Source organism: Falco rusticolus, chromosome 3, assembly GCF_015220075.1.
Source record: "Falco rusticolus isolate bFalRus1 chromosome 3, bFalRus1.pri, whole genome shotgun sequence".
In the NCBI taxonomy this organism is placed as follows: domain Eukaryota; kingdom Metazoa; phylum Chordata; class Aves; order Falconiformes; family Falconidae; genus Falco; species Falco rusticolus.
In genome coordinates, this window is record NC_051189.1 from 47,982,357 (window position 1) to 48,005,320 (window position 22,964).

Genomic DNA, 22,964 nt, shown 5'->3' on the forward strand with positions numbered 1-22,964 from the left:
GCCAGTACTGGGTTCCTGCAGACTCTTAATTGCATTCAGGTTCATCCATGTAGACAGAATTCTGCTTGCCCCCCGCCACCCAGAGAGAATTTCTTTGGCACTTGGGATGCACATGTGAAAATTACTTTGGGAGGATGATAATATGGAATGCTGTTGTAATATCTTGCATATGTGTCTCTGTTTAGTTGTACAACTTGACTTGTAGCCTATTAGCTTACAGGTAACTTTGAAAACATACTTGAAAGCAACTTAGCTTTCAGGCTAATGAATTTTGCACTCAGTGTTAGTTCAGTTTGAGCTCTAAATAGTTCAGAAAAAAACACTTTTGTATATTAGTATCATACTTAGGATGTCTTTCATAAGGGGATTTTTTGATTTATTGTCCACATCTCCTGTGTTACAGCAAGGAGCTGCAGCTGCTCTTAAAAATGCATACCTGGTTGAATACCTAGATGGCATGGGGGTATTTTTATATGACAGTTCCTCTGGACACATCTGCATTATATGACAGATTCTGACATTAGAATGCCCTTCTGTTACATGTTTCCTAAAACCAATAAATTAATTAATTTTCCAGTGTGGGAAGTACTGTTGTTTACTCTCTCTTTTCTAGGAGTCAGACTGTTGAGACACAAGCTTCTGGTTTGGTTAAATTTGGGTAAATCGCCACAGATTAGATTGCTAGATCCAGTGTGTCAGTGCTGGTCATCAGCAGTGTAACAAGCAATCTCAATTGTAATGATTATTTCCCCCCCACCCCAACTAAGATTTGGTAACTTGTGATTTTTGTTTTTTGTTTGAAAGTTTTTTGCTGAGGAAGCAGCCTTCTTAAAAATGTTAATTTGACAACGCTTAGGTTCTCAAGGGAACATCAAGAATGACATATAATAAAGCTTCATAGGGCAGTACTGATTTGTAGCTTTTGACTTGCACTGTGAACACAATAAATCTATATAAAAACAAATATTGGCCACTAGTTAAGAGTATGTCTTAGGGTGGAAAGTCTGGTCAAAGCAAGCCTAGTGTATACATTTCCTTATTATGCATTTGAGTTGTGTCATGCTAAGTGTGTTTGTCCAAAGGAAAACAGAACTAACAAAAGCCTCTACCTAGGGCTTTTAAAGCAGCTCTTTTGTTTGAAGGTGGGAGAAGTCTAGGCTTTACTTTCCCTTATAAACAGAGATAATCACTTGAAGGAACTGCATAAAAAGGCTCTATGATCAGTTTTGATTTTGTAGGTGGCTTATATTGTTTTAGTCTTCAAACTAATGTGTGGTTCTACATATGCTCTCACTTCTGGAATTATTGCCTGTGGTTTGGAGGAAGGGTAGAGAATAGTGTTTGTGAATTGAAAAGAGTACTTGTACACATTCCCGGGACATACATTAGAACAAAATTGGGACATTTTGTTACCTTTTCAGCTTCATGCTTTTGGTGTATTTTTTTAGTGTACCTTAGGGTGAAACAGCCTGTCTTTTTGGCTCTTAATTCCTGCTTCCTCAATTATCATATTCAGCTTTTTTATATGCTGCAGAATTTGTCTTTGAGTAACCTCTATACAAAGTGAATTTTTTTTAAAAAAAAGATTGTTAAAGTTGTCAATATTGCATTAGTCAACATATGTGAATTTAAATCGTCTAGATGAACTGAGACAGTCTGAAGAAAATGACTTACAGATTTTAGCGCTACCTGGATGCTGTCCAAGTTGTGGTATTGGTTGATTTTTGACTGACGAAGTGAGAGCTCATGCAACAAATAAAATAACTTCATTTCAAACTGGAAATCCTTATTCTCATGTGCACAGAAACTGACCAAAGTTCAGGAAGTAAGATGATCTACCATCTTTACTATGAAGTGGTAGAAATTTGTAGTAGCTTTTCATTTTATTGGAAGTGCATGTATAAGTAAGTTTGTATATTCGTGGTTGATCTGCTGATAGTTTAGTTACCAGTGATCTGAAGGACAGTGAATTTTGTCATGCTGCTTGAGACAAGGCTTGGATTTTTAAAAAGGGGTGGATGTTCATAATTTTCAGGTTTTTTCAGTATTCTGAAAATTTGGATAAAATGCTCTGCAGTTTTTTTTGGGGGGGAAGATAAGTGTTGTTGGGCTTTAAATTTTTGGGGGTATGCATATGTGCTGCTAACCATGTGTTCAGCAGCAAATGCATTCTGAAATGTACTGATGTGTTCCATTTGTAACAGTGCTTTCTCACTGTATTTGTATAACTTGTTTCTTTATGCATGGTTTTCTCAATGTATTATAGCAGAGGAAAGTCATGTGTTCAGTTCTAGTTTAACGGTATGCTTGACCTGCAAAAAGTAGTAAGATTTTCTTTCTTGGAGGGTAGGTAGATACTAAAACCTGACATACAGGTTTGCTCAGGAGAATGTTTTCCACGTACTATGTTATTGATAATTGTATTGAACTGAAGGATTTATTGTGTGACTGTTACTCATTCTGTATTTGAGTAGTAGTCCCACTGAAGGGAGCAGCCTGTTTTCTTAAATTGGTAAATTTAAAATAGTTACTCTTCCTAATAGTTAAAACTTTGTAATTGAATAAATAGGCATTGCTGTTAGTGTACTTCTAGTAAGATATGGTATTTGCCATATATAGGTGTCTCTCTTAACTCTGCCAAGTTGGGTGGTAATTAAATTTTCACCTTCTTACGGCTTTAAAATGCCTCAGTGTCATCCAGTTCTTAACAGAAAAGCATCCATGTTGGTTTGCCTATACCAAGTTTCAGGGTGCATTTTAGAGTTTTGTGGAGACTCTGCACTGCTTCTCATCATGTTGTATCTGGTTTATTAATCAGTGGAAGACCTCAGTTATCTGCCCTGCTGTTTTCCTCATGCATCTCTTCTTGCATTTTATGCACCTGTGCTTCTGCTGACTGATCTTACATTTCATTGTCTTGTTCTGAGCTTCTGCTTGGCTCATCAACAGTTTGCTCCTTCAATGGACCTTGTTTGCCAGCTCCTTCTACCAGATTAGTACAAGCATTATTGTTTGTGTTTGTGCACTGAGTATATTAGCAGCATTTAATTAATTTTATAAGGTTTTTTGGAACTGCAGCTTTCACCTGCCTGTTTTGAAGATACTTCTCAGTAAATTACACATTTTTCATCATCTAATTAGTTTTTTTATTTACGAATAAAGAAAAGTTTTGTTATTTTTTAGGAAGTTGTAGCTTAAGTTTTACACCTTACCTAAATGTAACATTTTTCTATGTTACTATTTTCTGACAGTCTCACTTTAATGCTTTATATAGTTACCACAGTAATAAACTGAAGTGATTTGCATTTCATTAGAACGTTTTAATTTTTTTTTTACAGGAGATGTATGAGGTCGCCAAGAAACTTTGCTCCTTTTGTGAAGGTCTTGTACACGATGAACATCTTCAACATCAAGGCTGGGCTGCCATAATGGCCAACTTGGAAGATTGTACATACTCTTACCAAAAGCTGCTTTTCAAGTTTGAAAATGTGTATTCAAGCTATCTGCAGTCCATAGATGATATCAAATTGAAACTTACACAGTAGGTTTGCCATTAAATTCATCCTCATTGTTTAAAGTTACTATATTTTTAAACTTCTTTCATGTGTTATCTCTCTGGTGCTAGTTCTAATTAATCAAGCACATATTTGTTCGTTTGATTATGTGTCAAGGAGAACATTCTTTCTTTTCTATGCTACTCTTTTTTTAACTGACATTTTTCCTTGCATTCATCAGCACACAGAAACCTGAATTGAATTATATGGAAGATATGCTCATTAATAAACTGATGTTTAAGAGCTGGAGTTCTTCCAAATGCATGGTAGAAATAGCTAGATAATAAATTTAGACTTTAATCAACATTTAAAAAATACATATTTGCACTTTCAAATTAACTGCTTTCTAACACACTTGAGGAGATATTAAGAATTATGATCTATGTTGTAAGTATAAAGTTATAACACAAACTTTGGGTGTACATGTATACCTTTGAGGGGAGTGTGTGTGTATGTATATATGTGTGTAATTGCGTCCTACAAACTCTGGATATTACTTCATGGAAAACCTTTGGCATTTTTCTGGTTGTTACAGTATTAGGGTATTTCCATGAGTGCTTTGCCTAATAGAATGTAAGCGGATGCTGAATATTTAAAGAAATAAAGTATATATAAGTTTTACCTTTAAAAGAAAAAAGTTGAACCTCATAGCTTTTATCAAATGTATAGAAACCAATGAAACTGTGCAAAAGTATTTGGCCAGAGGGTACCCTATCTTTGCTAATAAGCATTGGTATCTGTTCAGATTGGAAACATAAGTCCCACTTGTGAGTTTAAAAAAAATAACCCAAAAAGCAAAACTGAACCCACTAACAGGGTATATCTCAGTTTATCAAACTGTCCTTTTTCTCATTGTGTTGAAAACATAAGCTTACTCGTTAAAAGAGTTCATATTCAGCAGTGGGAGAGCGCAAAAATTCTGTTTTCACTGTCCTCCCATGATGCTGATTCTGAACGCTGTATTTTGAAAGGGCAGTCACTAAATTCTCAAATCTGCTTCAGTTCTACAATAAATAGTACTTGATGTTATGGATGGTTTGTATCTAGGTTTTTGTCACATTGGCTTCTAGATACTGATGTTTTTTTCTTCTCACCCTTTTTAAAAAAGCTTGGGTTCTGCTGTTTCTATCATGGCCAAGATACCACTGTTGGAGTGCCTAACGAGACATAGTTACAGAGAGTGTTTAGGACGACTGGATTCTTCAGCTGACCACGGAGGGGCAGAAAGTGAAGAAGCTGAGGATGGGAAATCTGCTGAATTGGTGCTTTACTCTGATATATCTAAAGTGAACAATAAATCAGTGTTAGCCTCATTTTGCAAGTCAGTTGAACATTCAGCGTTGGAAGGCACAGATCCTGAAAACGTAAAAGATGATAAGGAATCTGGTCAAAATGCTACTGGCCAGGACAATGAGACATCAGTAGAATTGAAAGATGGTGATCAGCCTTCCTTCAATGTGTCTTTGTTAGACTGGATAAATGTTCAAGATAGACCTAATGATGTTGAATCGCTGGTCAGAAAATGTTTTGATTCTATGAGCAGGGTAAGTTAATAGTTTCTTAAAATTGAATGTTGCTGTTTATTTTCCAGATGCTGGTGCTTTTGAAGTGACTCAACTCTTTGTAACTCATTTCTCAGATAACTATCTGAACGGAGACCAAAGCAGAGACTGGGGGTGGTTGCAAAGTATTTTAAGAGTTCTTGAGCGTTAAGAATTTGACCTTTAGGAAAATGTATAATTTCACAATGAATGCTTGTTATCTGGCTTGTTTCTCAAATAGCCATTCCTGTTGGAAAGCCTATAGCTTCTTGTAGTTTATAAGCAAAGTGGCTTTGCTTCTATTCTTTCTTTGCCTTTTTCATAGAAATTATGCTTATAATGAAAGTAAAGATTTTTTTTCTGGACTAAAGTTAATGTTCTTTGTATTAAAAATGTTGAAGCCTTTATTAAAACATGGGACAAATTCATGTGGTTAATTATGATAAATTTATATTTTATGTGTATGCTTTCTTCATTAGCTGATACAGATTAACTCAGAAGAGTCAAATATGTCAGTTCATATTTCTGGTGCTGCTAGAATAAAATGTTGCTCACTTTCTTTACTTTCCAAACGATTATTTGAACCAGTGAGCATTATAACTGTTTAAAACCTTTTGTCTGGAAATCATCTTTCACTTTAGCTTATATTTCTTATGTTGTTTAGCCTTGTTTGAGTGTGTATAACTTTATATTGAGTTGTAATAGTATAACTTAGAGCATCAAAGACAACAGAAGTTATCTCTTTTTCTCTGTAGGGTAGGACTAGAAGACTGTCTCAGTTATGTCTAAACCCTGTGTGTTGTAGGGAATGTGTTCAATTCTGTACACTGATTTTTCAACTCTATTAAAAGGAGTTGGAGAATTGGGCGTAATATTAAAGGCTGCTTAAGATTTTGAGCTCTCTAAATTTTAGTAGTACAGGGAAAGTGAAGAGAAAGATTGGGCTTTCAAGTTGTTTTTTTTTCTTTAGCAAAAACAATATTCAATTTCTTGTGTGAAAGACTTCCTGATTGCTGAAATCTGAGACAATCCTCTGTCCTGTTTGAGTAACGCTACAAGGTGCTTTCTACTGGATTAAAGCAAGAGTAACAAAACCCAGTAGTTAAGTTGTGAGAGAATAAATTAACTTTCTACATAATATTAATTGGACACAAATGTAATGTCTTCTAAGAACTCAATATTTGAAGATAGACATTAAAAAGCTGCTTCCGAATAAATTATTGTGATACTAAAGGTAGAAAAATGAAAAAAAAAAATCACCTTAGTTAAATATTTGTTATACCTTTTTTGATAACTTATAGTCTTACCTGATCTGATGTACATCACATGTTTTAGAGAGGCTATCTTGTAATTGTATGTATTTCTGTCCTTTTCTTATCTAAGACTAGTCAGAAATCCTTTGTTTCAACTATTGTAATTGTTTTGTAACTTAAGGTGATTTTTGTAGGGAAATAATGTAATTGTTCTTGCAAAAATGAAGATTTTTTTTGTTTTCTTGGTATAAGGAGCATTGACCGATAGGGAAAACACATTAGTCAGACTATTGTGGCCACCACCATAACAACTGTAATTGATTCATCTTGATCTGTCATGGTTCACAAAACCCTGAAAGCTTTGAAGTAGTGTGATAGTTCATCAATGTATTTTACTTCAATAGCAATACAGACAAAAGACTGAATTTTTGCCTACCTTTGATTTAGAATTAGTTTGAAAACAGAATTGGCCTGTAACTGTAAAAAAAAAGAAGATACTTAGTATCTTGCAACACAATTGTGCTTTTAATATTTACTTGAGATGACACTTTAGCTTAGCAAGCTAGAATAAAATGGTAGTAATATATTTTTTTTAAAGTATTGTTTTTCCTGCATTCTCCCCATGCCCTTTCCTTCTTGGAAATATGAACCATACAAATGGTTTATGATTGCAATTCTTATTTGAAACTCTGAATTCAGGTAAGATTTTTGTGAAAGTATGAAGTATCAGAGTAAGAGCTTTATACCTTTGGTACTGGTAGTCATGGCGGAACTGGTGGGTTGCACAGTGTTGCTAGGTATCTGGTTCTCCTAGCCTCTAGGTGTTTCTACAAAATGATGCTTCTAATTAGAGAAACCTAGGCTGCAGTAAAAACAGTGGGTAAGTAGGAGCTAATCAGATGTTTCTGTTAAGTGCAGTCATAGCCACTTAAATAGAAGGCTAGAAGAGGAAGAGACTTTTGAATATGAGAGCAGTATTACCTACCAGTGAAAGCAGAGCTGAGTGCTACAGCTGCAGTTATGTCAAAAATGGGGTAAAAAGAATGGATGGAGGAAATAAATTACAGGGTGGAATGAGAGGAATAGATGCCCTTTGTAAAAAGAGATAAAACACAACTAGTTTGTGAAGGTAAAAAGAGGAAACCCCACCATATTCTTCATTATTTTATCTGCTAAGAAACTGTTCTGGATGCTGCATTGGAGTAATTTAGGATGCCACAGGGGAATAATCCTGAACAGGATGGCAGTGAAGATGATGCTATAAACAAATCTGGTTTGATTCCAGGAACAATTACTGGTTCCTGAAGATGGACAACTCACTTGAGAAAGACCAAGATTCATAAGATCTTTCATAACGTACTAAAAATTAGCCTTTGCTGTTTTCAGAGAACTTCAAAGTATTTTGACACATCAATAATAATATTATTTATTCTGAAAAGTTCTGGGGTAATTACTAGGTTTTGCTACTTCCCTTTGTGGTCTTTGTTTGGGTGTGTGTTTTTTTGTTTTGCATGTTGAGAATCAAAGAAGTTATTACTATTTGTAGTTGCTCCTTAATTTGTAATGCTTTTTCTCTTCAGATTCCTCCTGTACCCTGGGGAGGGTATTTCCATAATGAAAAAGTGCTGTGTTGGAAAGCTTTTATACAGTTAAATAATAGATTGAAGGGAATATAGTACTTGTATGACTAAAGATTAACACAAATAAAAGTGCCTTCTCTTTTGAGAGTTAATTTGTGTGCTCTCTAAGTGGCATATACCATGCATGTGAGCAAAAGAAGCTAGTGCTGTGACAGCTAATACGACTTCACAGGACGGTGTCCTTTTCACTAGATTGTCATATAATAGATGGCACACCATAACCATTTTGGATAATTTTGGACAATTTTTTTCATATTCAGCTAACACCTAATGACTGTTATAGTGTGTTCCTAACTGATGTATTCCAGTGTTAGACTAAATTCTGTCCTATGTAAGTGGTTGCAATTACCTGTTATTTCTAGAACTAAGGAAATAGACTGATTTATTTCATTGTTCTTCTAATGAAAGCTGAAGAGTCACCCTTAGTATCTGTGGACATTGGTAGACTCTTAATGTTTCAAACACAGTTCTTTTTCTGGATAATGGCCTGTGAAGGAATACAATGAAATAATCTATAAAAATGTATTTATTAGGAAAAACATCAGCAAAAAACATTACAAATACATTATTTTTCTCTGTCTTGTTTTCCAGTTACTTAGAACTAATGTGCTTGTCGAAGGAATCAATTAAAACATTCCTTTAGTGGTAAAAGGCGAATGGGTCTTGCAGCTTTCTCACATCTCTCTCCCTACTGCACCTCCCACTGAGTCACATTCATCACTTGTTTCAACTGTAGCTGTATGGACTGTGTTCTAGGGTAGACACTCCATTAGTTTTAAACTGCCTCTTTTCCCTGCATGCTGTCTTGTCCCCTTAGCTAATGTCCCTTCCCGTTGTGTAAGGATCCTGATTTCTATGATAGTCTGGTTGGAATACTTCAAAGAAATTTGAGCTGTGGTATAAAATCCACAAACCCGGTAATTCAGAATTCTGGAGGAGGTGACAGAGGTAGGCACATGTTAGACTCAAAAAAAAAAAAAAAAAAAAAAAAAAAAAAAAAAAAAAAAAGAAAAATATTAAGGTTATAAAAACTCATTTACTTAGCTTGCATTGCCTTTTACTATGTCAACTGCTAATAAAAAAAAAATATTTTTCTTTTCAGCTTGATCCAAGGATCATCCAGCCCTTTCTGGCAGAATGTCGCCAAACTATCGCCAAACTAGATAATCAGAACATGAAGGCTATTAAAGGCCTTGAGGATAGGCTCTATGCATTGGACCAGATGATTGCAAGCTGCAGCAGGCTGGTGAACGAACAAAAAGAACTTGCTCAGGTAATACACATTTGTGTGTGCAACATTGGAATATGGTAGATTTTTGATAGGTGTATGCTGTTAAAGATTACAATGAAACAATTGCATGTCTTAATGCAGGATAATTTTCAGTGTATCACACTGGAGTTGCTATATTAATAATAATATTATTAATATAGCTATATTAACAAAAATGCTATATTAATAATAAAAAGATGCTATATTAATAATAATTTTACATTTAAATATTGGTAGTTTTTACATCAGTCATTTTCACCTCATAACTCCAACTACCACATTAATTTAAATACTTTTTTAAGCCATCAAGTTATTTGAAAATGCAACAGTGGGTGATGGACAACACCAGAAATTAAATATAGAGCTTCATTTATGTCACTTGATCTGTATTGGAGAAAAAGTCACCACAAAATAAAAAAGTCAGTCTTAAAATGTCCTAGACTTAATACACTAGGAACATGCAGAGCTGTTGTTCACTACATATTAAGTTGTCTTTATTTTTATAGCTAAACTATTTCTGTCAACAGTCTCTTGGTTATAATTTGGAAAAATATATTTAACTCTCATTCTGCCAATCAGCGTTTTCATAAAAGCACCAGTGTAACCTTACCAGCTTCTGAGATACATCAGTACATGGTATTGTTTCTGGAATGGGATACATCTAGTCTATTTTCTTTTTAGAAATCGGATTTCTTCTGGCTGAATGAGAATCACTTAGAATATGAAGTATTTTCAAATTTTTAAGGTGTTTCTTGTGTTAATGTATCATGTTGAATCTAGTGAATACAAACAGGTTGTGCCGTATTAGTGTAACATTTTGCACATTAATGTAGAAAGCTACTAAAAATAGGATCTGATGAAGATGTCTGACAGCTGTAAATTTTGTAGATTTTTAAAGCTTATCTGAAAAATGATGTTTTTAACAAGTACTCTTAGTTTTAAGGAGAAGAAAACATCTGGCTTAAATATTAACTTAGTATCTATCCATACATATCTTCGTCAGATTTGTCTAAATTGCACCTGATTTACAGCTATGTTTAAGAGCAGACAACTTTTTGCTAATAGACAATCAACGACAGCCTGTAGTTTGCAATTGCTCGTATGCCGGAGACCAGGATGCTGAATTGATTCATCTTTGCTAGTTCATCCAGTCTCTCATAAAATGGAAAAAACCCCCTCAATGGGAAAGGAAAACGATGCATGGAATAGGCATTGTGGTCAGGTGGCGTATTCTGAACACTTTGTCACACCAACTAATTCATTAGTTTGTTCTTAATATGTTGTCATCTTCTGACCTTTGACTAGATCTAGAGTCAAACAAACAGAACCAGGTGATTGGTGAGCTACTCCACTGTCCTTTTATCCTTTCTCTTGGTAATGTTACTTAGCTCATGTGCCACTCCACGGAGTTAGTTTTTCTGAGAGGACATGTTTATTTTCTGAGCTGAAAAAGGGAGCTGTGACCCTGCTGCATTATATACTTCAGTAGTTAGAAAAATTGGGGACCTTCAGGTTTGAGTTATAGAGGGCTTTTGTTACCCTTATGGTCTAGAAATAGAAAAACAGCTAGAAAATCAGAACTTCAGCTGGAGATACGGAATAAGAGCTAAGTAGGTTAAATTTAATTTTGAAGGGAAATACTGAGTCCTTGGGGACTTGTCACTTAGTATAGGATCGGGGAAGAGGTAATGTGTTTAATGGTTGATCACCATCTTGTAGTGAGGTGAGAAAGCAGTGTGCGTGCAATAGATAGACAGTGTAATTTGCAGTAATAAAATTTTATTAAAGACTATTCTAAATGTAAAATATATAGCTCTTTTTTAATGACATTTTACAGTACCATATCAAAGCTTCTTTATTAAACAGTTTCTGTGAAGAGCTTCAGTTAACTTTATATCCTAAGATTGTCCTTTAATGCCTTGTTTGCAACTGAAGGTATGGTAAAATCTGTATGTGTTAATTATCTGATACTCAGATTTTCACCATTACGTCAGAGCTGGGACTGTGAAGAAAGGCAAGAGTTTGTTATTGCTCCTTACACATTAGTATATTATTAGTTAGGAGTAAGTGAATAATATTGCCCCCTTATCTTGGGATGGCTAGAGCCCCCTTTTGAGGAGGAGGGAACTGGGGTGACAGTGGTGTAGGACCCAAGCTTCCTGCTGCATCTTCTGGCTGTGCTGCATAAAGGTGGGTGCTACCAGTACTTCTAGCAGCATTGTTTAAAAGTGGAGCCTGTCTTCAGGTAATTCCAATGAATAAGTTTAGAATTAAGTTTGTGCTAAATATCAGTCTTGCAGTGTTTATATTGTAGGACAGTGCTAAATCCAAGGGAATTTAGCATGATGGAAAAGCTGCTCTTCCATTCTGGTACTTGGTTCCCCAGTGCTGTGAGTGGTGACTTTAGCTATGTTTTCCCTCTTCATGGGGATGAAGAGCCTACCTCAAGTTTACCAATCCCACTTTTGAGTGAGGTGCCTGAAAGTCAGCTGGAAAGATACTTTGTCACCTCATTTTAAATGCTACTGTAAATTTATGGTTTGTACCTTTTTGAAGACTTGTCAGACTTGAACTTTCAAATCTTCATCTTTGCCTTTTTTTATAAATTGTCTGTTCCGTTACTTATGATGGTCGTGGTTTCAGCTGGGATAATTTTCTTAGTAGCTAGTACAGGGCTATGTTTTAGCTTTGCTGTGAGAACATGTTGATAGGACACTGATGTTTTTACTTGTTGCTGGGTGAAGTTTATACTAAATCAAGGACTTTTCTGTTTCCTGGGACTGGCCAGTGAGAGGGCTGGGGAGGCATGGGAAACTGGGAGGGAACACAGCCAGGACAGGTGACCTGAACTAGCCAAAGGGGGATATTCCATACCATATGACATCATGCTGTGTATATAAACTGGGGGAAGAAGAAAGAAGGTGGGGGAACATCCAACATTATGGAGTTTGTCTTCCCCACTAACCGTTATGCGTGATGGAGCCTGTCTTCCCTGGGGATGGCTGAACACCTGCCTGCCCATGGGAAGTGGTGGATGAATTCCTTGTTTTGCTTTGCGTACATGTGTGGCTTTTGCTTTTTGCTATTAAATTGTTCTTATCTCAGCCCTTGAGTTTTACATTCCTTCCAGTTCTCTTCTCCATCCCTCTGGGTGAGGGGGAGGTGAGCAGCCACGTGCTTGGTTACTGGCCGGGGTTAAACCACGACAATGATACAGGCGGTTTTAAGAACAGTCAGTTAGAATATGATGGTCTTAGGGTTTTTTGTTCTTTTTGAACTTCAGTTAATTAAATGCTTGTGGCTAAACAAGTGATTAAGTGTACTATCGTGTGCTTTTATTCCTTAATTTATGTATGTGAGTCTTAGGAATTATTTTCGTACCAGTTTTAGCAGTAGTTTGGATACTGTTTGGGAAAAATTAGATGGCTGCAAGATATTAGAGTTAGTATGATGTTACTCCTTTGGATGATAGTCTGCATAGAAATCTAAGAAGAATGATGAAGTTCAAGGGTTTATTTATATTTTAAAAATGAGGACTTGTGTATTTTTAAAAGTGCTCACAATTGGTATAGTAACTGATAATATTCAGTTTTGTCTGGAGGAAAAAACCCAAACTAATACAGTTTTTCTTTACATCACATCAGCAGTGAACTGTTTCTATTCGTAAGAAATAGTGGAGGTGTTTGTCCTGGTTTTGGCTGGGGTAGAGGTGATTTTCTTCCTAGCAGCTAGTAACAGTGTTGTGTTTTGGTATGAGAATAATGTTGATAATGCACAGGTGTTTTAGTTGTTATGAAGTGGTATTTACTCAAAATCAAGGACTTCAGTTTCCCATGCTCTGCTAGTGACCAGGTGCATGAGAAGTGGAAGGGAGCAGAGTCGGGACAGCTGACCCAAACTAGCTGAAGAGATATTCCATACCAAAGGATGTCCTGCTCAGTGTATCAACTTGGGGGAGTTGGCTGGGATGGGCTGATTGCTGCTTGGGGACTGGCTGGGCATCATAAGTGGGTGGTGAGCGAGTTTGTGCATCACTTTTTTTCCTTGAGTTGTATTTCTCTCTTTTTGTTACCACCTTTTTCATTACTATTATTATTGTTTTATTTCAACTACTAAACTGTTCTATCACAACCCACAGATTTTACCTTTTTTCCAATTTTCTTGCCCATCCCACTGGGGAGATTAGGGAGTGAGCAAGTGGCTGCATGGTACTTCATTTGCTGGCTTGGATTAAACCACAACAGTACTTCATAGAACAAGGATAAGGAACATCTTGGTGGTAATCCCAGTGGCAGTATTTCTGCTGGAAATTGTAGGCTTATTTTCTCCAGGCCTGAAAAAGCTAATGTTCTATCCAGAATTTGAGTTGACTTTCTACTCCAACCTTAGTTTCATTATTAATATTCAAACCAAACTTAAACCCACAGAACAAAGCAATCTGGTGCTAGGCAGCCTTCTTCCTTAGTTTGCTTTTTCCTGGACCTGCCTTAAGAGTGCTTTTGTTTCCAGTCAGCCTTTTTAATTAACTGACTATTAAACAGCCCTTTATATGAAAAATTTCATCTTGAGTTATGTAGTTGAATAGTTGATCTCCAGCCCCTAATGTTTAATAGAGAAATCTGTTTTGTTAAATTAAAAATCAGTTTTCTCTGTGGAAGCTGTAACATGAGCATACAGAACTGTGGTCAGTAGGTGGCATTATGTAATAAGAGTACACCTCTAGAAAACTTGGAGCCTCTCTAATCTTTCAGTGTGATTCTGCCCAATAGCTTATTGCTCCAGCATATTCTTATTTGATTTTATTTTTTTTAATTTCCCTGTTTAGCAGTATAGCTTTTCAAAACATTTTGTTAATCCAAATGCATTTGCATCAGTTAGGTACAGAGGAGTGTTACCCTTTCATAACTCTGTTGAACTAAAAAAAAAACCCAAACACCTGGTTGGCAAGTGACCTTGATTCTGGGCTTGTTGGGAAAGAGCTTTGTCACTATTGTATTCTGTACTTTTATTTTCCTACTTTTTTGTTATGTTGAAGAAAACATTAGATTTATAGGCTTATAGTGATTCAGGGTCTTTTCAGTTGCTTATTACATCACTGACTGCTTTCCCTGTTGGTTGTTAGAACTTCAATCTAAAACGTTTTTAAAAACTCTTTGTTGTTGCTTTGATTTGGAAATAGTCATTGGGAAAAATCCATAAAAGCATTATCATACCTGTTTTCCGGGACCCTTCTTAGTTTAACTATGATGCTTAGGCCATGAATTCTGTCATCTGATAAGGACCAGAAAGGCAAGAACTTGTGAGAACAGATGGTTATTTGGATATTGGACTTTCCCACACTTTATTGGTGTTAATCCTCACTTTGTTTTTCTGTGGTTTACTGCAGTTTTTCTTAACTGGCGTTTTTCCTAGTATGTTGAGATTTTGTCTCTGATTTGCATACTATCTTAAAGATGGGTCCACAGATACAGAAATAGCAAAAGATACTCAAATTTTATGAATAGCCTTTTGGAACTGAGAGTTAAGCTGGAATGGATTTTTTAGCTCACTGCATCCAGTTCTGTGTAATGTTAGACTCTATGCCATGTGATTCATATAAAAAGCTTATTGATCTGCTGTTTAAAAGCAATTATTTTCTTGACTTGTCTATTTCTGTTGCAAATTTGTGTGGAATCTCATTGTCCTAATGTTTATAAGAATCTCTTAATCTCTGATCTGAAAGTATTCTTGGCTTGTTCAAATCTATATGCTGTCATGTCTGTACAGCCTTTAATTGTGGTGCTTGGCAATTCCCTAATGACTATCGCAGCGTATTTCTTCCATGTCTTTGTTTTCCTTGACTAAACAGCCCAAGTTCTTTTGATGGGGCTGTCCTTTTCTTCGTCTTAATAGCATTCTTCTTGCCTTTTCTGGTTTCCATTGACTTGGTTCAGATAATATATACAGTTAAAATGTTTGCAGCTCGCTTGGTTTTGCAGAGTTTTGCATTACCTGAGTTGCTCTTGAGTTCAGTAAATGGTTAACTTCAGTATTCTTTTCCATCTTCAGTGTGCATCTTCCTGGTTCTCTTTTCATTACATTTAATATGCTTGTTTGATACTTTGATTTCTGTGCTGTTCTCAGTGGGATATAAATATGTATTGCAGGCTTTGCAGATGTGTTTTATAGCATCTTATGACAAGATTGCTTTACATTAAACATCAAATCAGTAATGACTGGTTTCAGTTTTCAGCAGTTTTGTATAATTATCTGTGGTTTGGTGTTCTCATCAACTTCAGCTTCAGAAAAAAACACCTGAAACTATTGTCTGGTTTTGAACTCTTTAGTAAGAAAACAAGGGCTTAATAAGCAAGTTTGTAGAACTACAGTGACCACTGATGTTCAAGCAGCGTTTGAGACATGGTATGAATGTGGACAAAATCAGAGCTAAAATTGGTGGTGTTGCATTGTATTTTCTTGCCTAAAGAACCACATCCAGCAGTATTCGGTCTCATCTGTTGAATGTGATGGAGATGATGGCCTGGCCCAGTAGTTATGCCAGCAGCCCCCTGTCTTCCCTGTCTCTTCTGTCTCTGTGTACATATGTTACTTCCTATAATCAGCCATCTAGGACGTGTTTATCTAAGGCAGTTAATTTTCCCTGTTTTGCCCCCTGCCCTTTTAGGGGTTGTCTGTTGCAATCTACAACAGGTAGTTTTTAGCTGTGCCCAACTTCTGCATGCAAATAAGATGTCTAGATGTCTAGCTCCAGTCTTGGCTCTCATTAATTTGTTTCATGTATAAATTTCTTCATGCAAAAAAGTATATTCTTTAGCCCACAGTAGTACTGAATATGCTCTAAGTTGATGTTAAGTCTAGATATGCTAGAGGTTAACAAGCTGGTTGTTTGCGGAAATTAAAATGATGGCTGAATCCCCTCCATTCCAGTAGTTACTTTTCTACTGCATTAAGGCTTGCGATCTTTTACTGGCATTGCTTTTTTGTGTAAAGTTCTTATAGGGTTGTGTTGGTAACTGTATCGGAGGGAAATAACAAGATTTATTTGGACTACATTATAGAATGAACAGAAGGCAACTTTGAAACTTCTTTATGTAGCATTCTGTTGTACTCCTCAATGGCTACAGTAAGTTTAAGATGCTTGCATTCTTACAGAGAAGATAGATCACTTTCATGCTTGTCACAAAGCTTGCATATAACAAAAGTGTCTCTTTTCCTCTAGGGATTTTTGGCTAATCAGAAGAGAGCTGAGAACTTGAAAGATCCTTCTGTGCTGCCTGATTTGTGTTTGAGTCATGCAAATCAGCTGATGATTATGTTAACTAATCACAGAAAACTGTTAGATATTAAACAGAAATGTACCACTGCCAAACAGGAGCTTGCAAATAATCTACAAGTCAGGCTGAAGTAAGTTACAACTTTTCAACTTTATATTGCTTCTACTTGCATCAAGACTTTAAAGAATGTGTCTCAAGAAAACCTTTGGTAAAGCATAGAGTTTTTCTTAATGGAGAGAAGTGAAAGTTGGATTACTTCAGTTTTTATATGAAGTTATTTGTAAGTGTGAAACAAGATATTATTTTGAGAGAGTATTCTTAGAGGTTTAAGTGGTCTTCATATCAATAAAGCAATATCTAAGAACCTACAATCACATTTCCTCTCATCAACCTCAGAAGCAATCAGTAGCATATTTAAGATTTGTGTGGTAATCATTGATGTTCTCAAAGGATTATAGTAAGCGTAAGTGAAATGCTCTTCAGTAGCTTGTGATCACATCGAAGCAGAAAAGCGTGCCAGTAGTTTGGTTTACTTGTAATTCATGAAAAATAATTATATCTAGTCACAGCCAGTAAAAATGGCAATTTTTCCTGTAAGCATTGTTACTAGATGACATAGAAGGCAGTAAGTAGCCTGTATTTCTCATTGTGAAATAGTTTCTCACACTACTGCACTTAATTAAGCTTTAGATAATTTGTCATGTCAGACACATAAGAAAAGGTTACAGACTTTAGAATTTTTGGAAGGAAAAAAAAATATGCTAGCAGCTACCAATTAGGCAGTGTTGTGATCCTGTTAGACTTGCATGTTGGATATCCATCAAGTAGACGTTTTCTTCTTGAAGAGATTGGAGCTCATGTAGATGAGGCAGGTGCAAGCTACAGGAAGGAGTAAAGCACAATCAGTAGTGAACTCTCAGCAACGATCTTGTTAATGTTTGTAAAATAAACTACTGCTAAGTAAAATGAAAAGTGAATTTGTCTTTGTTGCCTATGCACATGCATTTAGTCCAGTGAAAAGGTGACATTTTGTGTAACTTCACTGTAGCAGGTATTTAAGGGTAGCACGTAGAACATAGGCTGCCATAAATACGACTTTCATTTCTTATATTTTCAAGTATAGTATTTATGTATTTGTGTAATATACGCTTAATTCATGAGTTATTAGAGGAAAAGACTTTCATCCCTTTTTAAGGAATGTTGAGGTGTGGAGAGTGAATGCATACAGGATAGGTCTCAAAAGAAGAATAAAGCATAGATGTAAAAACCGCCAAAACCAAAACAACAAGCCCCCAAAATCAAAACCTAACAAAAAAAACCAAAACAACACCCAACCTAAAACCAAACCAGCCTCCAGTTTCACCAATCCTGCTACCCCCCTGAAAAAAAAAAAACCCAAACCAAAACCATACAAAAAACCCCATTGTATTTTGGGTCAAACTAAAGGGGATTCTAGCTTGTCTTCAGTAGCAGTAGCAAATGACCTTAACGGGAATCTAATAATGAGGAAAACAAACTTAACTATATGTAGACATTCTTAGAGAAAAATATTAGCTGATGTAGAAGCAGCTCTTCAGTTTTTAATTGCTAGTGGAGGTTTTTCTCATAAACTAGTCAGACTTCTCTTTTAATCCACAAACCCCTGTTTTTTGCAAGTTCTGCAATTTAACAATATGTTCTGTGGAAAATATACATGTTTTGAACTGGCCACTTGCTGGCTTCACATAATACCCTCTTTTTATTTTTTACTACTCATTACTATAAGGAAGTCAACACTGCATATCTTGTAGTTTTTCTGTTAATGTTATGTTCCTAGTTGCTTAATATTGACTTATTTGTTGTTTCACTTATACTTCAATTCTGTTGTTATGGGGTATGCCTCCACTTTATGCCTTCTCGGGTGGTAAAGTGCTCCTGATGTTTCCCCTCAAACACACCAGTTGATCACCTCTGCAGTTAGTTACCTGATGGCTGTGCTTGAAGTTAATGTATTGATTGTTTAAATAAGATAACTGAAGGTGTGGTTACAAGGTGTGAGAATCTGTATGTTACAGGGACTGTTATTTGTAGCAAGTGAGTAGATGGTGTGAACTTCCCAAACAAGCGTTTTGATCTTATTTCTTTGACAGTATTCTTACCCTTAATATTTCTTGCTAATGCTTTTCAATAACTATTCTTAAGATTTATGAACAAAAAGTAGTTTTTCCTCTGGATGTACCAGCTTTTTTTAATTTTTCTGGAGAAAGTTACGTTATCATTCCCCCTAAGGTTATGTATGCCAAGAGCATTATTTGTCAAAAATAATACCTTAACTGAAATGGTGGTAAGTGTTCATTTTTTGAGCACTGCTGTGGAAATCTTACTGTGAGAAATTAACAGGGAACTGCAAGGTGACTACAGATTTCTAAATTACTTAGTACTTCCAGATAGCCTGTTGGTTTTCCATGTAAATTGATGTAATTGTTCAGTGTATCCAGACATGCTGTTCATATTAATGAAATTTAAATGCAAGAAAGATGACTAAGTTATCTTCTAAAGTGTAACCTGCTTTTGTAGGTGGTGTTGTTTTGTAATGCTTCATGCTGACCAAGATGGAGAGAAACTACAAGCATTGCTTCGTCTTGTGACAGAGCTCCTAGAAAGGGTCAAGGTTGTAGAGGCTCTCAGTACTGTTCCTCAAATGTACTGTCTAGCTGTTGTTGAGGTTGTGAGGAGAAAAATGTTCATAAAACACTACAGGGAGGTAAGTAAGTAGAACTTTGAGACCAAATCTTAGTGTCAATGTATAACTTAACAAATAACTATGTACTTTTCCTTCCACAGTGGGCAGGTGCTTTAATAAAAGATGGGAAACACCTATATGAAGCTGAAAAGGCAAAAAGGGAATCTTTTGGTAAACTGTTCAGTAAGTACTTTGTCTTCTGTGAAATCAGAAGTGCGGTTAAGTTTGACTTTTGTCTTTGCAGTTAAAATACTTCCATTATGTTGTAACTTAAATACCTGTATAATTTTTTTTACTTAAATAGTAAATGTATGCAGTGTGCCAGATGGTCCTACTATGAATAAAATATGTATCTATTAATTTTTCTATTAATCAAAATATTGAACTCTTTCATATAAATTATCCAAAATAATGTGAAAGTTCTAGTTAGTTTAATGTTTCTAAAAGGTAGGATTTCTAATTATTACATTTGAATGCAGTTTCTGGTTGAAAGTGCTCCATAAGCTTTACTTTTAAATAACACTTTAAAAACCATTACTGAATATTTTGGTATTGCTACAACCTCCTCTCTGCTACTTAAGAAAAAAACGAAGAATGAAGACCCATGTCTAAAGACCTTGAGCAGAAGTTTTTTAAAAAAAAAGCCAACAAAACAAAAAACTGACTTATATTTTTTCTGCGAAGTCTGCAGCTTATGTTCTGAATGAACTGCTAAAATAAGAAAACTGAACAGAAGATTATCAAAATTGTGGAAAGGAAATTAGCAAGATTAGAATGAAAATTTGAAAAAGGAGTTGAGGCTTTTGCAGGGGTGAACATTAAGCAAAAAGAGGCTTCAGCGAAATGAGAAGTTCCGTTTGGATGGTGGCTTTTGCATGAAGTTCTGTGGTCACTTGCAACTTTATGTTGTCACCAAATGGCATAGTGATGCTTTCAAATTTAGTTTAGCTATTAAACTGCAGTAGCTTGTTTTCTCTTGAGGCATTGTTTGTATATTGCACTTCTGTGTTGTTGTTTTTTTTAATAACCACTTTTTCTTTGCCCAGGGAAGTCTTTTCTAAGGAATCGTTTGTTTAGAGGACTTGACTCCTGGCCTCCATCCTTTTGTGTATGTAGTCAGTATATTTTTGGGGTTTATTTCATTTTTATAAATAGTACTTTAATAAATTAAAAGCCTAAGCTTAATTCATTCAAGCTATGTGCCTGCGACATTGCTCTGACACATGAAGCTGGGAGCTAGTGCTCTCTGCTATTTCAAGTTACCTATATTGACATTGGTTCATAACTTGCAGTGTAGTGGGAGATTTGATACTTGATGTTCCTTTTTAACAAAGAGTCTGTGGTACTGAACCAAAAATTGCTATTAATGATCAGAAAAAAGCCAGGAGGGATAATTTGATCATCTAATCCTCTCTTCTGAATAATAGAGCCGTGAAATTAATTGGACAGTAAAAGCAAGTAAAAGGTTTTTGTGTTTTTTTTCTGTAATCACTGGATGAGTAGAAAAGCATTTTTGTCTCTTTATTGGCTGATGACATGAAGGGCTGAAAAAGTATAGCTGTAGTCAAGCATTGCCTGTAAACTTTGGTTTCATACAGCTTGGTTAATTCAAGTAAAATACTCTCGCTGCTTCTAATGTTGCCACATCACTTTGCCTCGTTTAACCTTTCCAGCTTCTAATTTTCAGCTTTTTTCAAAAGGATACTTGGAAAATAAGAATGCTACTCCTGTCAGTGTTTTGCATATTGAATAACTGAATTACTTGACTGTGTGTTTAGCAGCACAATAAATGAAGCTTCAGTGCCGTCTCTTACCCTTTAACTTTTTAAAGACTTCCTTAATGTTTATGAAGCTTGGTAATAGGGCGGGAGTTGGACTAAATGATTGTCGTAGGTCCCTTGCAACCTAAATGCTCTATTCTGCTACTGTCCGAGGCATTATGGATAACACTAGTGACTACAAATGTGTATTTAATTTAATTTTTTTAGTGGGATAGGGCCAGACATGGTTTCTTTAAAAAAAGTATGAACTTTTTTTTTTGAGAGAAATGAGTTTAACACTTACTTTTGTGTTACTAATTAAGCTTCCTTAGTTATCTCGATATTATTTGCCTTGTCAATGTGTAAATTAGTATCTTCTTAATACAGACACGAAAACCTCGCAGATTTGACAGTGAGCTTCCAGATATCTCATTAAGTGACTTGCAGTTTTTGCAGTCTTTTTGTCCTTCAGAAGTACAGCCATTACTCAGGTAAAGCACCTTTTTAAACTTTGTATGTTATGGCAGTAGCTTTCCCCTGGTCCCACCCTCTTCAGCCAGTACACTTAATCTAAGGAACAGACAAGCATACTTTTTCGAACTGATATCATTCTTAAGGAATGGTCTTCACTAACAATGCAGACACATATTATCTATATGCTGCATGAATGAACACATGTATTCTGTATTGAGATGTAAAGGATGTTGGACATTGCTCTGAGCTGCCTTACAGCTAAAAACAAAAAAAAAATTTTGTTAGTTTTAAACTGAAATAAACTCGTAACTTTACATATGTTTTTTCAGATCAAAATTAGCTTGAATTTTTGTTTTATTTGCTCTTTAAGTGGTATTCTGGAGGAAACAAACACCTTTAGCCCAGCATAAGATCATGGAGATCTCCTGTATTCAGTTACTGCTTTTTGTCTGATAGGCTGATTTTAATGAAAAGTTTGTTCTTTAAGTGCTTCTGCTTCCATCATTTTGAGCAGAAGCTCTATTTCTATGTTTCTTACCTCCCAGTGAGGCAGACATGCTCATGACAGGAAGGTTACTGTTTTGGCTCACAGGCAACTTGACAAGATTAGTTTCTTATCTAGAACTTGGAGACGTCTTTCTGGAGAAGTTGACTGTTAGAGTAGGCTTTCAAACTCATATGTCTTAAACCTGTAGCAATCAGACAGAGAAGTGCCAACCAAGATAATGGGCAAGAAATAGGTAGTAGCAAGTTTTATGTAAGGTCCTGTCTAGGAGATCTGTTTGTCAGGATGACCACAATCAGGTGTTGCATGTATCCACCATTCTGCTAGGAGAGATCAGATTTGCTGAAATTCAATGATTTTGTGGGTTTGGTTTTTTGGGGGTTTTTTTGTGTGGTTTTTTGTTTGGGTGTGGGTTTTTTTGCCCCAAGGCCACAGTCCCGCAAAGGATGATAAGGTAAATCCAAAAGGAGGATGTTCCGCTGTCATCTGTCAGGTTCACCAGCAGCCTTAACCTGATGCCTGTTACTGCACAGTGTCAGAGATGAATTCACTACATTTTTCACTTAGATTTTATACTGGCATCCTTTTTGATTAAGAATTCCTGGCCAGCCATCCTTACGCTATTGCTGCTGGAATTAATAAGAAGTATAGTAAGCTTAGTCTTCTTGACAGAGGATTTGTCCTAGATGATGATACAGCTGATGTACCCTTTTTACTTTCTCTTGATAAGCTCTGAGGCTTGTTTCTTAGTGTTTCTGCAGTAAAAAAGTGCAAACTGTAGTATCATGCTGACGTTTGCCTGATTTTTGTTTGTAAGAATTTTACAGCCTTCCTGGGAAGTTTGGACCGAGTTGAGGAAGAGTTTTGCCTTAATGTTAAACCAGTCACAAACCCAACTGTTAGTTGGTCCGAATTGTAGCGACATAGCTTTCCACTTGATGGCAATGGAGGTGGGATTATGTCATGTTCTT

General features: G+C 35.8%; 1 protein-coding gene across 1 annotated transcript in view; it reads left to right on the plus strand.

The window, feature by feature from the left end:
• Positions 1 to 22,964, plus strand: part of RB1CC1 (RB1 inducible coiled-coil 1) — a 77,476-nt gene that overhangs the window by 25,026 nt on the left and 29,486 nt on the right. Inside the window, 8 exon segments of the mRNA XM_037379120.1 lie at positions 3,339 to 3,541; positions 4,663 to 5,098; positions 9,091 to 9,261; positions 16,478 to 16,662; positions 19,089 to 19,275; positions 19,356 to 19,437; positions 20,301 to 20,362; positions 21,402 to 21,505. Coding sequence (XP_037235017.1) covers positions 3,339 to 3,541; positions 4,663 to 5,098; positions 9,091 to 9,261; positions 16,478 to 16,662; positions 19,089 to 19,275; positions 19,356 to 19,437; positions 20,301 to 20,362; positions 21,402 to 21,505 — 1,430 coding nt within the window.